This window comes from Melanotaenia boesemani, chromosome 13 (assembly GCF_017639745.1).
Source record: "Melanotaenia boesemani isolate fMelBoe1 chromosome 13, fMelBoe1.pri, whole genome shotgun sequence".
Lineage (NCBI taxonomy): Eukaryota > Metazoa > Chordata > Actinopteri > Atheriniformes > Melanotaeniidae > Melanotaenia > Melanotaenia boesemani.
In genome coordinates this window covers 21,814,940-21,830,361 of record NC_055694.1, presented here as the reverse complement: position 1 = coordinate 21,830,361, position 15,422 = coordinate 21,814,940, and the positions used below count along the sequence as shown (strand labels likewise).

General features: G+C 39.6%; 1 protein-coding gene across 1 annotated transcript in view; it reads left to right on the top strand.

Moving 5' to 3' along the window:
- Window positions 1-14,880, top strand: part of celsr3 (cadherin, EGF LAG seven-pass G-type receptor 3) — a 112,600-nt gene extending 97,720 nt beyond the window's left edge. Inside the window, exons 27-37 of the mRNA XM_042003003.1 lie at window positions 244-418; window positions 1,302-1,414; window positions 2,137-2,216; window positions 3,643-3,769; window positions 3,900-4,019; window positions 5,285-5,382; window positions 5,922-6,013; window positions 6,243-6,416; window positions 7,921-8,115; window positions 10,134-11,199; window positions 11,528-14,880. Of these exons, the coding sequence (XP_041858937.1) occupies window positions 244-418; window positions 1,302-1,414; window positions 2,137-2,216; window positions 3,643-3,769; window positions 3,900-4,019; window positions 5,285-5,382; window positions 5,922-6,013; window positions 6,243-6,416; window positions 7,921-8,115; window positions 10,134-11,199; window positions 11,528-11,555 (2,268 nt within the window). The 3' untranslated portion in view covers window positions 11,556-14,880. The remainder of the gene's footprint in view (window positions 1-243; window positions 419-1,301; window positions 1,415-2,136; window positions 2,217-3,642; window positions 3,770-3,899; window positions 4,020-5,284; window positions 5,383-5,921; window positions 6,014-6,242; window positions 6,417-7,920; window positions 8,116-10,133; window positions 11,200-11,527) is intronic.
- The last annotated feature ends 542 nt before the right edge of the window (window positions 14,881-15,422 follow it).

The following is a 15,422-nucleotide window of genomic DNA, read 5'->3' as shown; positions in this document are numbered from 1 at the left end:
CATAAAACTTGTTGGTTGCTTGCCAGGAAATCCCCATTGCAATTGTTACGCTGTCATTATGTCAGATTCCACCTTTCATCTCTCACCTCCTTTTTCTCACATCTTTTTCTTGCTTCTTGTTTAACCCTTTCTTTTAGTGTCTTCCTCCTCTTCTTCCATTCCTCCTTCTTGTCTTGTGTCTTTTTACTATTTCCTCCCTGTATATTCTTACCTATTTAAATCTCCCTCGCTGTCTATTTGCAGTTCCTGTGTACGGTCGTCGCCATCCTGCTCCATTATTTCTTTATGTCCACATTTGCCTGGATGTTTGTGGAAGGCCTTCATATCTACCGAATGCAAACTGAGCAGCGTAATATCAACTATGGAGCCATGAGGTTCTACTATGCAATCGGCTGGGGTGTGCCTGCCATTATCACAGGTAACATGGACATGAAAACATGTCTGTACATCAGCGTAAATGCAGCCCATCCTTACCACAGCTAGAATTTCTTGACTAAACACTGTCACATTCTGTATAAGCACAGTCATACTCTCTGTGTCTGTTCAAAGCAAGTCTGGCCGTGCTGATAAGGTTTCCTATTGACACTTGTATTAAAAAGGTTTCAGTGGCATTTTAATAAGCAGATAGTAAAGCAGAGATACACATGCAAGTAATTACTGCTATGACACACAGTGTGGGCATGTAATATTTTGCTTCTTTCTTCTTCGTCTCCTTCCTTTCACACACGCACATGCTGCCATCTCCGCTCACCTCAAGAACAGATCTGTTACTGTCTCACACACATATTATTACATGCCTATTACCTCAGGGACTGAGGTGTATTTATCTGTCTGTCTTCATTTAAGCTTTTCTCGTCTTGCTTACTTTTGCAAACCAATTTATACAATTCTTTATACAAATGTCAAAACCTTGAAGGTATTGTCTAAACAAGGGCACATACTGAATAAAAAGATCAGCAATCACAAGTAGCTCCCGGCAACCATGTCTAGCACCAGCATGGGTACATGACAAAACAGTTGTGTCAGTGTTCATAGACATGATGCTGTCACTCAGCGGCAAAGTAAAAAAAGAATTAGTTTCTCACAAGTATATTTAATGGTTAAAGCTGCCATATTTTTTTACAGTTTTCTTGAAGGTGATTTTTTAGGTTAAACTGAAAATTATTAAAAACATAAATGTGTAACAATAACTTGGATGTGTCCTGTTATGGCTCTGTTACTTTTCTGTCTTTACGAGTGACATCAGAGGACATCGCACAGTTGATCTTGATGTCTTATCTGACTCTGTGTCTTTGCTGCAGGCCTGGCAGTAGGTTTAGACCCAGAGGGTTACGGGAACCCAGACTTTTGTTGGATCTCCATCTATGACAAACTCATCTGGAGCTTCGCTGGTCCTGTCGCCATTGTTATACTGGTAATTATCTCCCTGCCTGTCTGATATAATTTAATTGATACTGTATCCACACAAACAATATCAACATACAGTGCAAGCAGTGATGCGATGGAGAAACGTCTTGGCTATTGAGAGTTTTAGAAACGTAGTAAATTCTTTTACAGAGAAGCACCGACTACTTTTTTTGGCTCCCGCTTTAGAGATGATATATTAGTTTTATAGAAGAGTTAATTCTGCTTTCTAGGCTTGGTATTTCCCCCAAAGGAAAACTCATTTTAACATTAAAATATGTGTAAACTTGGCTCACGCCTCTCTGGCTTTGAATCTTTTACATGGCTGGGCTTCTAAGATTAGCAGAATCCCAACATCATTCACAAGTGGCAGCACTCCAAATGAATTTTAAAAAGACAGCCCTCTTGAACTTGAGAAGCCCATCATTTTAATTGCTCCCCCTCATCATGGCAACATCTCTCACTTTGCAAATCACTTCAACACTTTACAATTTCTAAGCTTTCCAAGCTGCATAACCTGCCTGACCAAAGGCAATAATTTTTCCTAAAGGATAGGCCTGGCTTATTCTGTAATAGTTTTTTCTTCTTTTTACTCCTGAACAACCATTATATCCCCATTGATTTGTAATATATGTTTATCCTGATCCCAGACATCTCCAACAGCAGAATTGGATTTCTTGAAATGCATTCAAAATGTCTAACCATTTGTATTGATCTCTATCCACAATCTAGATAAATGGAGGGATTTTCATGGTCGTAGCCAAGATGTCCTGTAATCCATCTCAGAAGGAGACCAAGAAACTCCCTGTTATGTGAGTACCCAGCTCTCAACTTTAAGTGTAAAACAGTGAGATTATTTTCCTAAGTTTGTAAGATCTTACAGACTTAAGAAGGAATTGCATAGAGGAAAAAGTTAAATCTTTTTTTTATATGTAATTAAAAGCAATGCAGACAGGTAGGGCAAACAAAGGGTAATTAAAGATGTATAAAAAATAACACTACAAGGTTTCAGGTAGGTGAAATTCAGTAAATGCCTAACATAAAGATGATCTAACATGAATCCAGAAGGGCAGCAACACAAAAACATGAAAAAATATGCAAGAAGAGATGCAGGTAAGTGAACAAGCAAGCTGTCAAAGGACACAAGGAGAAACACAAGGCTAATTACACCTTGATAACTGGAAACAAGAAGAAACAGTGACTGGGGCAGAATACGAAGTAAAATCAACTCAGACACACAAGAAATGTAACTACCCAGCAAGAAAATAAAAAGAAATGTCAACAAAGACAAATAATAAAGCTGACACAAATGGTACTGGTGAGATGTTTTGACCAGTGTGGTACAGATAGAGGAGACATGGAAAAAGGAAGAACTCAAGAGAGAGACAAAACAAACAAGTGATAACAAGTAATGTACAATTATCAAGGTGTGAAAGTGTTGTCAATAATTTAATGAAGTAAATTAAGATCTATTTTCAAAGGCTATAGCAACCTGGGTCACTTACCTGTTTCATGAATGTGAATGTCTGCCAGTTAAAAGAAGGATCTTTTGACTTGCTACTCGGTATGTGTGTGGTGATGTATTTCTTTACAGAGACACTTCCCACTCTAGTGGGGAAACTCTAGTTAAATTTTTTTAGTTCCTTCTCATCTTACTCTATTTGAGAAGTATGTTAACTGTTACATTTGGATGACAATGTGGAGAGAACTCTACAAAACCACTTTCAGATCACTGTCGCCGCTCTGTGCTCTTCTCTCAGTGCAAATGTGTGTGTCTGGCTGATCAGGGCTGAGTCACATGCTTGTGACTTATTCAGCAGGGCAAAGATTTTAACACAATATTGTTGTGTTATCATCCTCTTGGGCTTTGAGGTGGCACTTAACAGTGTCAGTGCTTATTTTTACTGAAGAGTTTGGCTAATTTAAGAAAAACAATTAAATAAGGTTTGTTTTTTTGTTTATTACCTGCAGTCTGCCTTTTACTTCCCCCTTCTCTGCCTTAAACACTGCTGCTGCTCCACATCTCTCTGGCTTCTTGAGCCAGTGGGACCGAATTTGAATGTTTAGGTTGCTAAAAGTAACAGAATTGAATTGCTTAGGCCTTTAAGACGTCTAGGATTCTTGTGTGGGGACATAGTATGTTTACACATATTTGCTTGTAAAGTTCTTTAAGGGTTCCAGATGGATCATATCAAAAATCCCCTCTTTTCAACCCTCTCTGTTTCTCCCTCTCTCCAGTGCCACTATCCGAAATGCCATCTTGCTTTTACTGGTGGCCACCTCCACCTGGCTGTGTGGTCTGATGGCTGTGAACAACAGTATCCTGGCTTTCTACTACATATTCGATGTCCTCTGCCTAGTCCAGGTATGAACAAAAATACAGTTTATTCTGTATCTTCAGCTGGATCTTGACAAAGGATTAAATTAGACTGTGGTGTTGCATGGTTGCTTATTCTGTTATTTTCTACATTTTTTCCACTGTTCATCTTTTTTAGGGTCTGTCTGTGATGCTTGTCTTCACCGTATTCAACTCGGAAGTTCAAGAAGCCTGGAGTGTTGCCTGTTTGGGTAAGAAGAGCCCTGGGGAAGACCCACCAAGACCACCCCAGAATACAGTAAGTCCCACACTTACTTGGCTTTTGCCTTGTTGTATATTAATTTACTTGGCAAATTAGCAATAGAAAGCAAAAAAACTTTATCAGAATCTTTATCAAAAGTTAAATAAACTTTAATACCACAACAGGAAGGCCATTATTGCGCAATAATGACATGTTGAGTGAAGCTAACATCCTGATGTGAAGTCATAAATCATCTCTCTGCGGGATCTCAAAGCCTATTACTGTTTTATTCCCCGTATTCTCCCATAGATGCACATCAACTCTGTGTCCATTACTAGGCAGCACAAAAACCCTCTTGTCCTCCATTTCTCCTTCCCTCAATCCATCCATCAATCTCTCCTGCCCTCCCTCACTGCTCTCCTTCTACCCTCAGGGTTTGTTGCTGACCCATATAACACAATATCCCAGCCAGTGGAAGGCTGCCTGCTCTTCAGCCACTTTGACAAAAGCACTGTCCAGTGCACTATTTACCGGCTCTGTGTGCGTGTGCGTTGATGAAATCCCTTCCTCCATCTTCCCTTTATTTCACTTTTGTTTTGTGTGTGTTTATTACTTCAGCTCACTGCACATCAGTCACTGTTTTCTTCAACCACTGTCTCTTGAAAAACATTTATTATCTGTACTCTGTGTCTACAAGTGAATGAAAGTTGTGTGCTTTATGTTTCATACGCAACTGAAATCTCCTCCTCTATGCACTGACCCTATATTTAGTGTGGGGCCATTTGTGTTAGCCATTTCTGTTTATATGCATGGAATGTGTTTATGTGAGTTTGTTTTGAACCCTAACTCACTGAGTCATCTGAGATAAAAAGCTTGAATCCATTATTAGACACACACTTTGCTGTTTTTTCCTTCAATGGGCAACATCAAAGGATATGGGCTTTTGTGGGCTTCTGTTTGACTGACTTGATTGTTCTGTGTTATTTATGACTAAAGTGACCAATAAACTCTAGAGCAAAAGTCCTGCCTAATTTGTATCTGCTCCACTTGCTTGGCCTCCTTGTTTGCATTTCTTTCCCAGTTTGCATTCAGTAACTCAAATAGCTTAAAAGACTTTACAGGAAAACACCATGGAGATGGTATGTTCGAATGATTGTGTGATTGTTGTCATAAACTTTACAGCAAATATTAAATAGTCATTCTTATCCTTATTTGAAGATAGAAATCTGAGAACATTATCAAACTTCTGATTTTTCTTACTAAACTTAATTAATCAGCTTACCTTTCAAAGCTCTGGTGTGTTTTTCTGTGTTTGCACTCAGGCTCAGAACCCCTATCACAACGCATCTCTGCTGGAGCAGAGTGGACTACACCGCATCACCCTGGGAACCTCCACCATTTCCTCTGTCAGCTCTGCAAGGTATCTGGACATACTCACACTAACAGGCACACACATCACAGCTTAATATAAACAACAATTTGAATGGAAAATTCATAAACTGTTGTTGCCAGAAGAGGATAAGACTATTTTCATGATCAAGATCAAATGGTTTTTCAGTCAAAATATATTGATAAATTGATTTTGACTCTGAATGAACTCACCATTCAGATGGGAATGCATCGGGTTTATTTGATTCTCTGATTCAAGATTACGTTGCTTCAGGGAGGAAATTCCCTCACTAATAAAATCCCTGTTGTCTGCTTAGTGGGTTAGTAGGGTAAAGATGAGGAAGATTGGATGGAACAATGTGCTGTACTATATGTGGAGCAACACTAATGTACTCTGAAAGTGGCTGTTCCTTCAGGATTCTTCAGGGTTCAGTGATTGTCAGTCTTATTGAGTGCACATGTGCATATATATATATATATATATATATATATATATATGTGTGTGTGTGTGTGTGTGTGTGTGTGTGTGTGTGTGTATTTGTTCTCACTTTTCATCTCTCTCTCCATTAGAGAAAATCTTTTAGCTCGTCAGACTCTGGAACAGAACATTGTCCAGACTGGAGCGACAGACCTGGATGTGGCCATGTTCCACAGAGACGGAGGTGACTGTGCACAGACACACAGGGATGAGCAGATATGGTTTTACATAGTACACATTTTACACACAGTTAAAACATTCTGTTTCCACACCTCTCTTTCTTACTTTTCCCTTCACTTAATCAATCTGTCATTGTGAATTTCATTGTGAAAGATAAAGCACTTGTCCTTTTTTTCCTTCCTCTTCATCACCTCTCTTCCCTCTTCTGTCTCCTGCACCCTTGGCACATCCAGGTGAGGATTCAGACTCGGACTCTGACCTCTCCATGGAAGAAGAGCGCAGTCTCTCCATCCCTTCTTCTGAGAGTGAGGACAACGTGCGTCTCCGTGGGCGCATCCAGCGCAGATTCAAACGCTCCAACCACGGCGAGCGACTCCTCACAGAACCCACCGCCAATGGCACCAAAGGTAGTTGATCGAGTGTTATCCCCATATTTTTATTCACACTGAGAATTACATTTATCATCTTAAAAGATATTTCATTTCATTAGAATGTTTTATAAATATTTTTAACAAATTCTTTTCAGTGACTATAAAGAATACCTCTTAAAACATTGTTTGAGTATCGCTTTATATTAGAGGAATAAAGCTGCAGTCAGGGTGAATTAACAGATGTTACAATAGTTCTAATGTCAATGCAGACACAAGCAAAAAAAAAAGAAAGAAAACAAAAAAGCCAAAGCATTTGCTAAAACTTGAACAACTCCTGCAGAATAGTTTCAATCTCTGCCATTGATTCCTGTCTCTACTGTTTCCTGTATAATCAGTTTTTCTTAGCTAAAGGTAAATACACTATTTGCATTTCATGTCAATGCTTCCTCTTGTACCAATAGTCATTCATCAATAGCTTTCTTCCTCTGGTACCCATTAATGGGTATCATGCATAATATGTCAGTTTATACACTTAAAAAAAGGTGATTTAAATGTCACGCCTCAACATTTTTTGTGAAAGGTTTCACTGTGGGAAAAGGTCTTATATGTGAAAATCTATAAGTCCATATAAATAATCAATTATTGAATTCTATTCAAGATAAAACCATGACACAGCTGTCAGTTCAATTAAGGAGAGCTGAATTCTGATGGTCCGTACAGCTCAATCAATAAATCAGTGCAGTCAAACCGAAGAGTAGTGCTGATAGAGTTGAGTTTTTAACTGAAAGGTCACAGCCTGAAGAGATCCCGTCAGCTGTGACAAAGCATTAACCCCTGGAATAATGCCTGGAATATTTATGAAACCTTTACCTAAAAACACACTTTATATTTTATATTAGTTGACAGTGGTGGGAATGTGCATTTTTGGATGAGTGTTCAGGAACATAAATAAATAATTGAAATTACTATGTGATTAATTGTATTTTTATACACCAGTGATGACAACGCAGGAATGCTGACAAGACCCCAATACTTATAATACCCGTGATACATTATCACATTTTCAAAAATTGTATTTGGATAAAATATGTATTTCTTAGATATTGATAAATGCAGGAATCTTTATTTACTGACTTTTACAACTGATAATTATTAAATTATCTTAACAAACCTTTGGAATGGCCACACAACAAATATACATTTGAGCACTGTTAATTGTTATCGTCCATTTTTCTCTTTGAATTGCTTTTTGGTGTAAATGTTTAAAACACGAGAGCTCAACTGGTACCGAACATCCACCCTCGGCCACGAACACAAAGCTTTTCATAGCTGATGTTTACTAGTTTTGATAGTTCATTATTTTAGTGGTAACAGAAATAAGTATGATTTTTCCCATTTTTCTACCATAGTTACTATCTAGTGAAATGAGCTGAGAATTCGAAAATTAGGAAAGTTTAAAAGATTTCATCTCACAAATTCTCCTTTGTCCCTAATAGATTGGTAAGCACCTTGATGTCTTTTCTTTCTTTGTGCCCAGCAGATCTAGATGGCAATGACCTTCTGTCCTACTGGCCAGCTTTGGAGGACTGTGACACACACACCTTGCAGAAGTGGGGATCGGAGCGCCCCTTAGGAGCTGATTACAGCAAAGATGCTGCTAATAATAACCAGCTAGATGCAGCACTCACCAGCGGGGATGAGAATGGCCTCACGCAGCCACACAGACATCGCAAGGGTAAGAAAGTCATAAACGCACATTTCTCTTCCTCATCTGCTTTGCACCAGGTGACCAATTTTCAGTGAAACTGTCTCATCGCATGAATACAAACTTTGTGTAAGCAGTTTTTGGTCCTGCAAAAACATAATATTAAAGAGCTCAAAAGCCGAACATTACAGATTGAGTATTTCCGGTTATTAAATGGTCCAGTGGTGTCCCTTTTTTTAAATAGCTGCGGTGTGTGAATGTCACAATGTAACAATCAATTTCCCTGAGTCTAAACTTTGATTTCTACAATGCTTTAAAAACAGGAGGCTTTCTTTTGGCCATTGCGAGTATGGGGATTATGCCTTCGCAAAACCAACCTGAAGACCATTTTTTAACATGCCAGGGAGGTTCCTGTTTCTCTCAAGGTTATAGAAATGACTACATAGTCTCAGTTTCTCAATCTTATTGCACTTTACCTTGTATAACCTGATTTAAAGGACCCTTGTAGACTACTTAACTGTCCAATTAGAGGTGAGATAGCTACCTACCCAGGGCATCATTAAAAGGTTTGTTACTGCTTCCATCACATCCTGCTGTTTTGCTTAGCTAACGAAGACAGGTTGAGCATAGTTAAGCGTTGTATAGCTCATTAACTGGCTTTTCTAACACTTTTTAGCACAGCTGATGCGGACTTGTTTAATTTTTCAAACAATTCAGCCTGTTTTGTTTACTAGTTTTTTTTTTTGTTTGTTTTTTTTCTTTACTAGTTTTTTTTTTTTTTTTTTTTTTTTTTTGATGGTTTGCTAACATTCATCCTGTGGATAAAACACTGGTGGTCTGTTTATTACCTAAGCCCATTTGAAACAACACTTCTAGCTCTGTGCTCGGCTGACAAAAGACAATAGGGACACTCAAGCACTTTCAGTTTAACACTCTTGTAACCAGTTCACTGGATGGCTCAAAAAATTGCATTATGCATTATCCTTCAAACTGTCAGTGTTCTTCCCTTTCCCCTTTGCATCTGCTGAACAGAGACTAATGAATGCTCTCTGTCCTGAGCAAGCTATATGTCCACATATTAACTGAACAAAAGGAATGGCTCAGAACAGATTTGTTTTTCTACTTCAGTAGTGGAAAAGAGCTCTCTAAGCAGCATCTTTTCCACTGGATTGTGAAAGTAATTTCTCGAGCTAATGCTAGCAAGGATGCAGACTGGGCACTATTTAGGATTGTTTCATTGGAGGAGATATTTGGCACTGGTCTCTGCACTTCCACAAACCCATTTATTTATATTTACTTTTTAGATGTGATTACCATGATGTCACCCTTGCAGTAAATTCAGGAAGACGGCAAGGTTGTCACCATCACTGATTTTCCACCTGGACATGTTGCACTTCTCTTCCTTCCCTCAGGGAACACTAGTTGTATGCATAACACCCAGTTTTGCTCTGCCACACTGCAGACCAGAGTTAGAGGCAGGTAGTCACATTGTCAAAAGAATGACAGCGCTATGTGGGGCTTTATTTTATGATTTAAATCTGAACCAAAAACCACAGATATCACAACAAGATTGCTCAAAGTTAATCCAAAAATCACCTCAAAAACAGAGAGGAAGACATAGAAATGTAAAAATAGAAAATTGTCATGTTGCCTGCAAGCGCGAATGACATTTTATGGGCAAAGAATTGACACACAAGTCAAAAGTGCACATGTGCATAAATGTACTTAGCCATGGTTGAAAGCAAAAAGTGTGACTTTGTTGAATGACTCATTTTGAAGTAAGCCTCAGGGGTCTGTTTCTCCACATTCCACAGCCAGAACTAACACAGTATTATGATTCATAACATATTAACAATGGCCAAAGAAATATTTAAAATGTCAAATGTCCTCCTCTTGTCGCATCTCTTCATCCTGTTACACCCTCTTCTTCCTCCTCCTGTCTCCCTGCCTAATGAAGTTTTATCTCATCTATAAATGTCTTCCTTTTTTCTCCATCTCTTCTGCTTATTACTTCCTCTCCTTCTCAGATTCTCACTCTCGTGTTCCAGGTATCCTGAAGAATCGTCTTGGATGTCCCCCAGCACTTCAGGGTCTTTCCACAATGGGACGGGTTCCCAGTGAGCTCAACTGGTACCGAACATCCACCCTTGGCCACCGAGGTGTTCCAGCAGCTTCATATGGTCGGATGTATTCTGCCACAGCTGGTGCTAGTGGAGGTTCTGGCTCTCTATCCCAGCCAGCTTCTCGCTACTCCTCCAGGGAGCATCTAGACTCACTTGCCAGGAGGCAGCTGTCCAGGGATCCACTCGGGAGGCAGACAGTTGGGGGGTCGAGGGACCGTCTAGACTCCCGGGGTTCCAGGGACAACCTGGACCTCTTACCCAGGAGAAGAGAGTTGGGGCTTGGGCAAGGAGCAGGACTTGGGGGCCTGGATCACCAGCGAATCTCCTCATCCAGGGAGAACTTGTCAGGATCCAGGGATAGACTGAATAACCACCACGTTGGCAGCTTTCACGCCTCAAGGGAGGACTTGAGTGGAAATGGGGGAGCTGTTGGAGTTGGAATGGAGGGATATCTCAGTGGGTCAAGGTCGCAGTTGAATACTCTAACTCGGCGTCAGGCCTCATCTCGTGAGCACCTTGGAGGGGCGCTAATGAGAAGTAGGTCGAGGGAGCAGCTGGAGACCAATGGAGTGGGAGCTCAGGCACAGCCATGTCGGGAGTGGCTCCGCACTCTACCACCCCGACAGCCTTCACACCCCGATCAGCCTCCCTCTGCCTCCCCCCCTCCTCCGATCTCAGAGGAGCCCCAGCAAGAGCAACTACCTCCTCCATCTCATATCAGAGGACGTCTGGACTCCGCACCTTCATGTAGGTACCCTGGTCAGTCTGTCCCCCAGATTGCAGGTTCAAATCCAAACACCTTGGGTCGACAACCGTCCAGTGAACACCTGGACATTCTGTCCTCTATCCTGGCGTCCTTCAATTCCTCTGTCCTCACTCCTCCCCCTGCTGCCTCTAACCCTGGTCCTAATGGCTCTGTTCACGGACCCTCCCCCTCCCCGCCCCAGTCTACCACCTCCCACAGCATATCTGAAGTCTCCCCTGACTCAGAGTAAGTTCTCTTGTATACATTAATCCCAACAACCGCCCATGGATATATCCCTCTGACTAACTACTTACTACTCTTTTTGCATGAGTTAATACTATTTCTTTTTTTATCTTAACCTGAGCTCCCTTAGTTCTGAGCATCTTCATCTCCCCTTCCCTTGTGCTTGTTTAGCTCTGTTTTCTAGTTCAGTCTCCTTCCCATGCCTTTGCCCTTCTTCAGCTCATTTTCATTATATTTCAGTATTTTCATTGTTATCAATATGTAGAATTTAGTTAGTGGAGCAGGGGCAAATAAATTTACTGATGACTCATTTTGCTTTCCTTCATCTCAGAGCCAACAGAAGTGAGGGACAGTCTTGATGACAGCCTCCATATCCTTCAACAGTATTTCAAAAGTGACGGGCGCACAAGGGATGAGCTCAAAGGTCATGATTGACCCTGAATCAATGGGGCAACTTGGAACACTGGAGGACTAAAAGCAAAGTGGGTCAATGGAGACAAAGATAAAACAAATGGAGAGAAAATTTACAGATTATCTGATAGTGATAAAAGATTAAGTTTGTGGGTGGGTTGTACTTTAAGTCCCACTGCCTGGAAGCTATAATGGTTCTTTGGACAATATGTCATCCATCTGTACTACCTAAAAACTGCTAGACAAACAAACAAAAAAATCCTTAATTTCACACATGTTAGCCTGACCCATTAAGAAGAAAAAAACAGTGACTGTAAATAACATTTTTATACATTTTGTATCTTTTTCATTGGAGATGAAGAAGAAATCTCTTGTGATGTTTCTTTTTTTTTTAAGCAATTGTGTCCATGTGAGGTTGTGAGTGAGATTGGTGCGAGTGCAGTCTTGTATGTTGCTGAGGGAAGAGATTTCCTCTACAAAGAAAAAAAAATCCTCAAATTTCTTCCCGAAAAACCTTTTCCTCAGAAACTTTTCCTCACACCCATCAACTTTATGTATAGCGACAGGGGTCTGGCAGTATTATCTGATGAGATTAACTGAACTGCAAGACATGGTTGAAGGGAACATATCAACGTATCAGGAAGCGATTGTAAATAGAGGAAGGGATGATTATAGAGAGGACATTAGATGGAACACAATGATTGTGCAAAGAAAGATTGCTGACAAAATATTAGATTCAAAGCTGGTGGATCAACTTTTAAAAGCTCAGTCACTGGTGTCAAATCTCAGCTTTTTCAGGAGATTGTGCTGTTCCGATGTATATGAATGTGACCTTGTCATCTATCTGTGTATCTTTGTGCCTGGTGCTGTCTGAACCAGACCATGTCAGTCCACTGATATATCAAGACCATATCTTTAGAGTTTTGGAAACCTGGTGGGTGTAAGGTGATCTCTTTGTCTGCCTCTATGCATGAGGCTGTATAATCTAACAACTGTTTTAAAGCCCCTCAAGGTATTTTTTTGCACTTTGATGCATCACGACTTAACCTGCCTCAAGGGATGCCACAAGAGCAGCTGAATCTCCTTAGCAGCTTCCAGGAAACATGTTTATAAAAGCTTCTCATGCAGAAGCTCTGTGCAAATCTAAGCCAAAGGGACTTAAAATCATTATAAATCAATGATGTTCTCCTTTTTCTTGTGATTAAAATTACTTGTGCAGGATGTGAAAACTGTAAATGTAATTTACTTTTCTTTTAACCTTAAACTTTTTTTTTAGATTATTGTGCCATGAATAGATGTCTAAAATGAGAATTTGTTTCTATTAATGAGGCCTTAGATCTACACTATGACACAACCCACTGTGTTTGGCATTTTATTTAGCTGCACACTGTGCAAGCTAGTGGATCTTAAATAGGTATGAGGGAGGAAAGCAGATAAGAGAGAAGACATGTATTAAATCTTGGTGTGTTGAGATATGTGGTTGGAAACATTAAAGCAAACCTGCAACACAAACAAAATGCGGCATCTACCTGAATACATTAGCTCATGTCTTTAGTACATGGACCCCATGCCAGAATATTTTTACTTGCTTGGCTGAACAGAGTTGCTAAGCAATTTATTTCAGACTATTCTTTAGAGGAAATTCACAGATAGAAGGCACTTGCTCCAAATCCAAACAGGCTCAAAACATTCAACATGAGCTGTTGATGTGTTTTCTACCAGAATAAATCAATTCCCTTTCATTTGGAACGTAATACAGAGACAATGTATCTTTCAATATCATGCAAAGCTTCTGCAGCAGTAGACAAGTTTTTGAAGGAGAGAAGATGTCAGCAGTGTCAGCGCTAAAAGCTTTTAAGTGGTTTATAGATGCAGGTCTATCCATCCGCTGCAGATCTTTTCGTGCAGGCGTTGGAAAAAGTCTAGAGTTCAGGTCTCAAAGCAAAAAAAGATATTTGCATTTGAAGACATTCAGCCAGTTTCCACATTCCTTTAAAGGAATGAAGGAATTGTGGGTTAAAAGAAAACACGGATAAACTTCTGTACTGTAAGCAAAGGGCATTTTAAGTGGATACTAAAGCAAGAAGGTTAAAATGCTGCATGATGGAGAGAAGAACAAAATTTACAATACCAGACACAGAATAGGAAAAATTGGGTCAGAAACCATGACCGTGTGCTAAAATGTAGCCGCAGAGAAAAAGCCACGAATGCCACTCATCAGACAAACAAAAGAAGAAAACACATAGAAAGGCAAATGGAAAGAAACCACATCTCACAATCAAGTGCACATCTCCCTGCTCTGATCGCTGCCCTGTCAGTCCAATGTCCCTGGAAAGTGATGAGCACACCTGTTTGACAGTATGAAAGACGTTCCTGCAGGGGAGCAACACCTGCCTGTCTGTTAAGAGTTGTACACCTAAAAACACCCCAGATTGTTTTCTCCATTTATTTTTTTCACAAATTCTACCTTTAACTTCCACAGACATTATATCTATTTTATTTATCAATAATTTATACTGTACGGATGATTTATTACCATTTTGTACGAGATGCTGTTTTTAAAGAATGTCTTCTTTTCTTAATCCAAAATTTCCTTTTTTAAACATGTGTTTAATATTATCCACGTCTCAAGGCAACAAAACCCACAGGTGGACGACAAGAAAAAAGAGAAAATTAATCGGAAACATTTCTGTTAAAACTTATTTAAACATGAAATTATACCTGGAAACGAAATCTAATTCAGGTTTATTCAATGTTTAAACATGGTTCCTTTAAATGTGAAGGTAAAACCTAGAAAAATTTGTCCCATTAACTTAAAATTTAAACATTGATTAAATTTATACTTGTTAAATTGTGTATGTTTAATATGGGATGCAACAATGCATTTGTTTCTCATATCAAACATGCACAAAACAAATCATTAACTGATAAATGATCTGCTTTGACTCTATAAAAGCTTGTTAGTGATGATAAAATAACAGGATAAAAGGGTTTGGAACAATATCAGGCACACATTTGAGGCCAGATGAGAAGATTGAGTTGAGACTAAAATGTTGTGATGTGCTCTGAACAAAAGATGGAAAAAGGGAGGTTAGTGACAGAAGAAAAGAAAGAAAGAGGCGGGAAGAAGAGGGGTGATGGTGGGAGATTGTTTTTGTTGGCTAATGTGTTCATTATGAGATGCCTTCTATCCCGCCATCGGGGTGGAAGCAGCTGTTCCCCTGTTACTGCAGAAACAAGAGAAATGTTGGACATTAAAAAATGACTTATTCCTACTAAGCTTTGTGTGTGTTATTTATACTCTGTTGACAGAAAGAGGTGTGCCGCTCCATATTCATGAGAACAGACATTTTCAGGAGTGAAGCAGCGAGCAGAAGAAACATCCTGACAGAGCGACGTGGTTTCTTCTAGATAATCTTCTCTCCGATTTATTTTGATTCTAAATATTCTGTCACATTCAGAGGCATGCTCAGCTGCCAGCTTGATAAAGTCACCTCAAGGCAGATAAGATGCACCCAGCTGGCACAGAATATCAGTCCTTCTATACAGCTCAGATTTCAACCTAAACAAAAACTTTATAATACACTTATTGGATTTTTAGTCCAACTAGGTCCAAATGTTGTTTACATAAAGGAACCAGAAAATGTTTAAAAAAATAAAGGGTACAACCAAAAGAAAAAAAAGGGCATTTATCAGCTACCCAGGTCAGGTTAAGTGCTTCAGAAAAAAGTAACACAACTTCTTTCTTTGGTTGTAAAGAAAGAGCAGTGCACATTAGCGCAAGGTTGACCAGCGTTCTTTTAAAGTTTGATTCA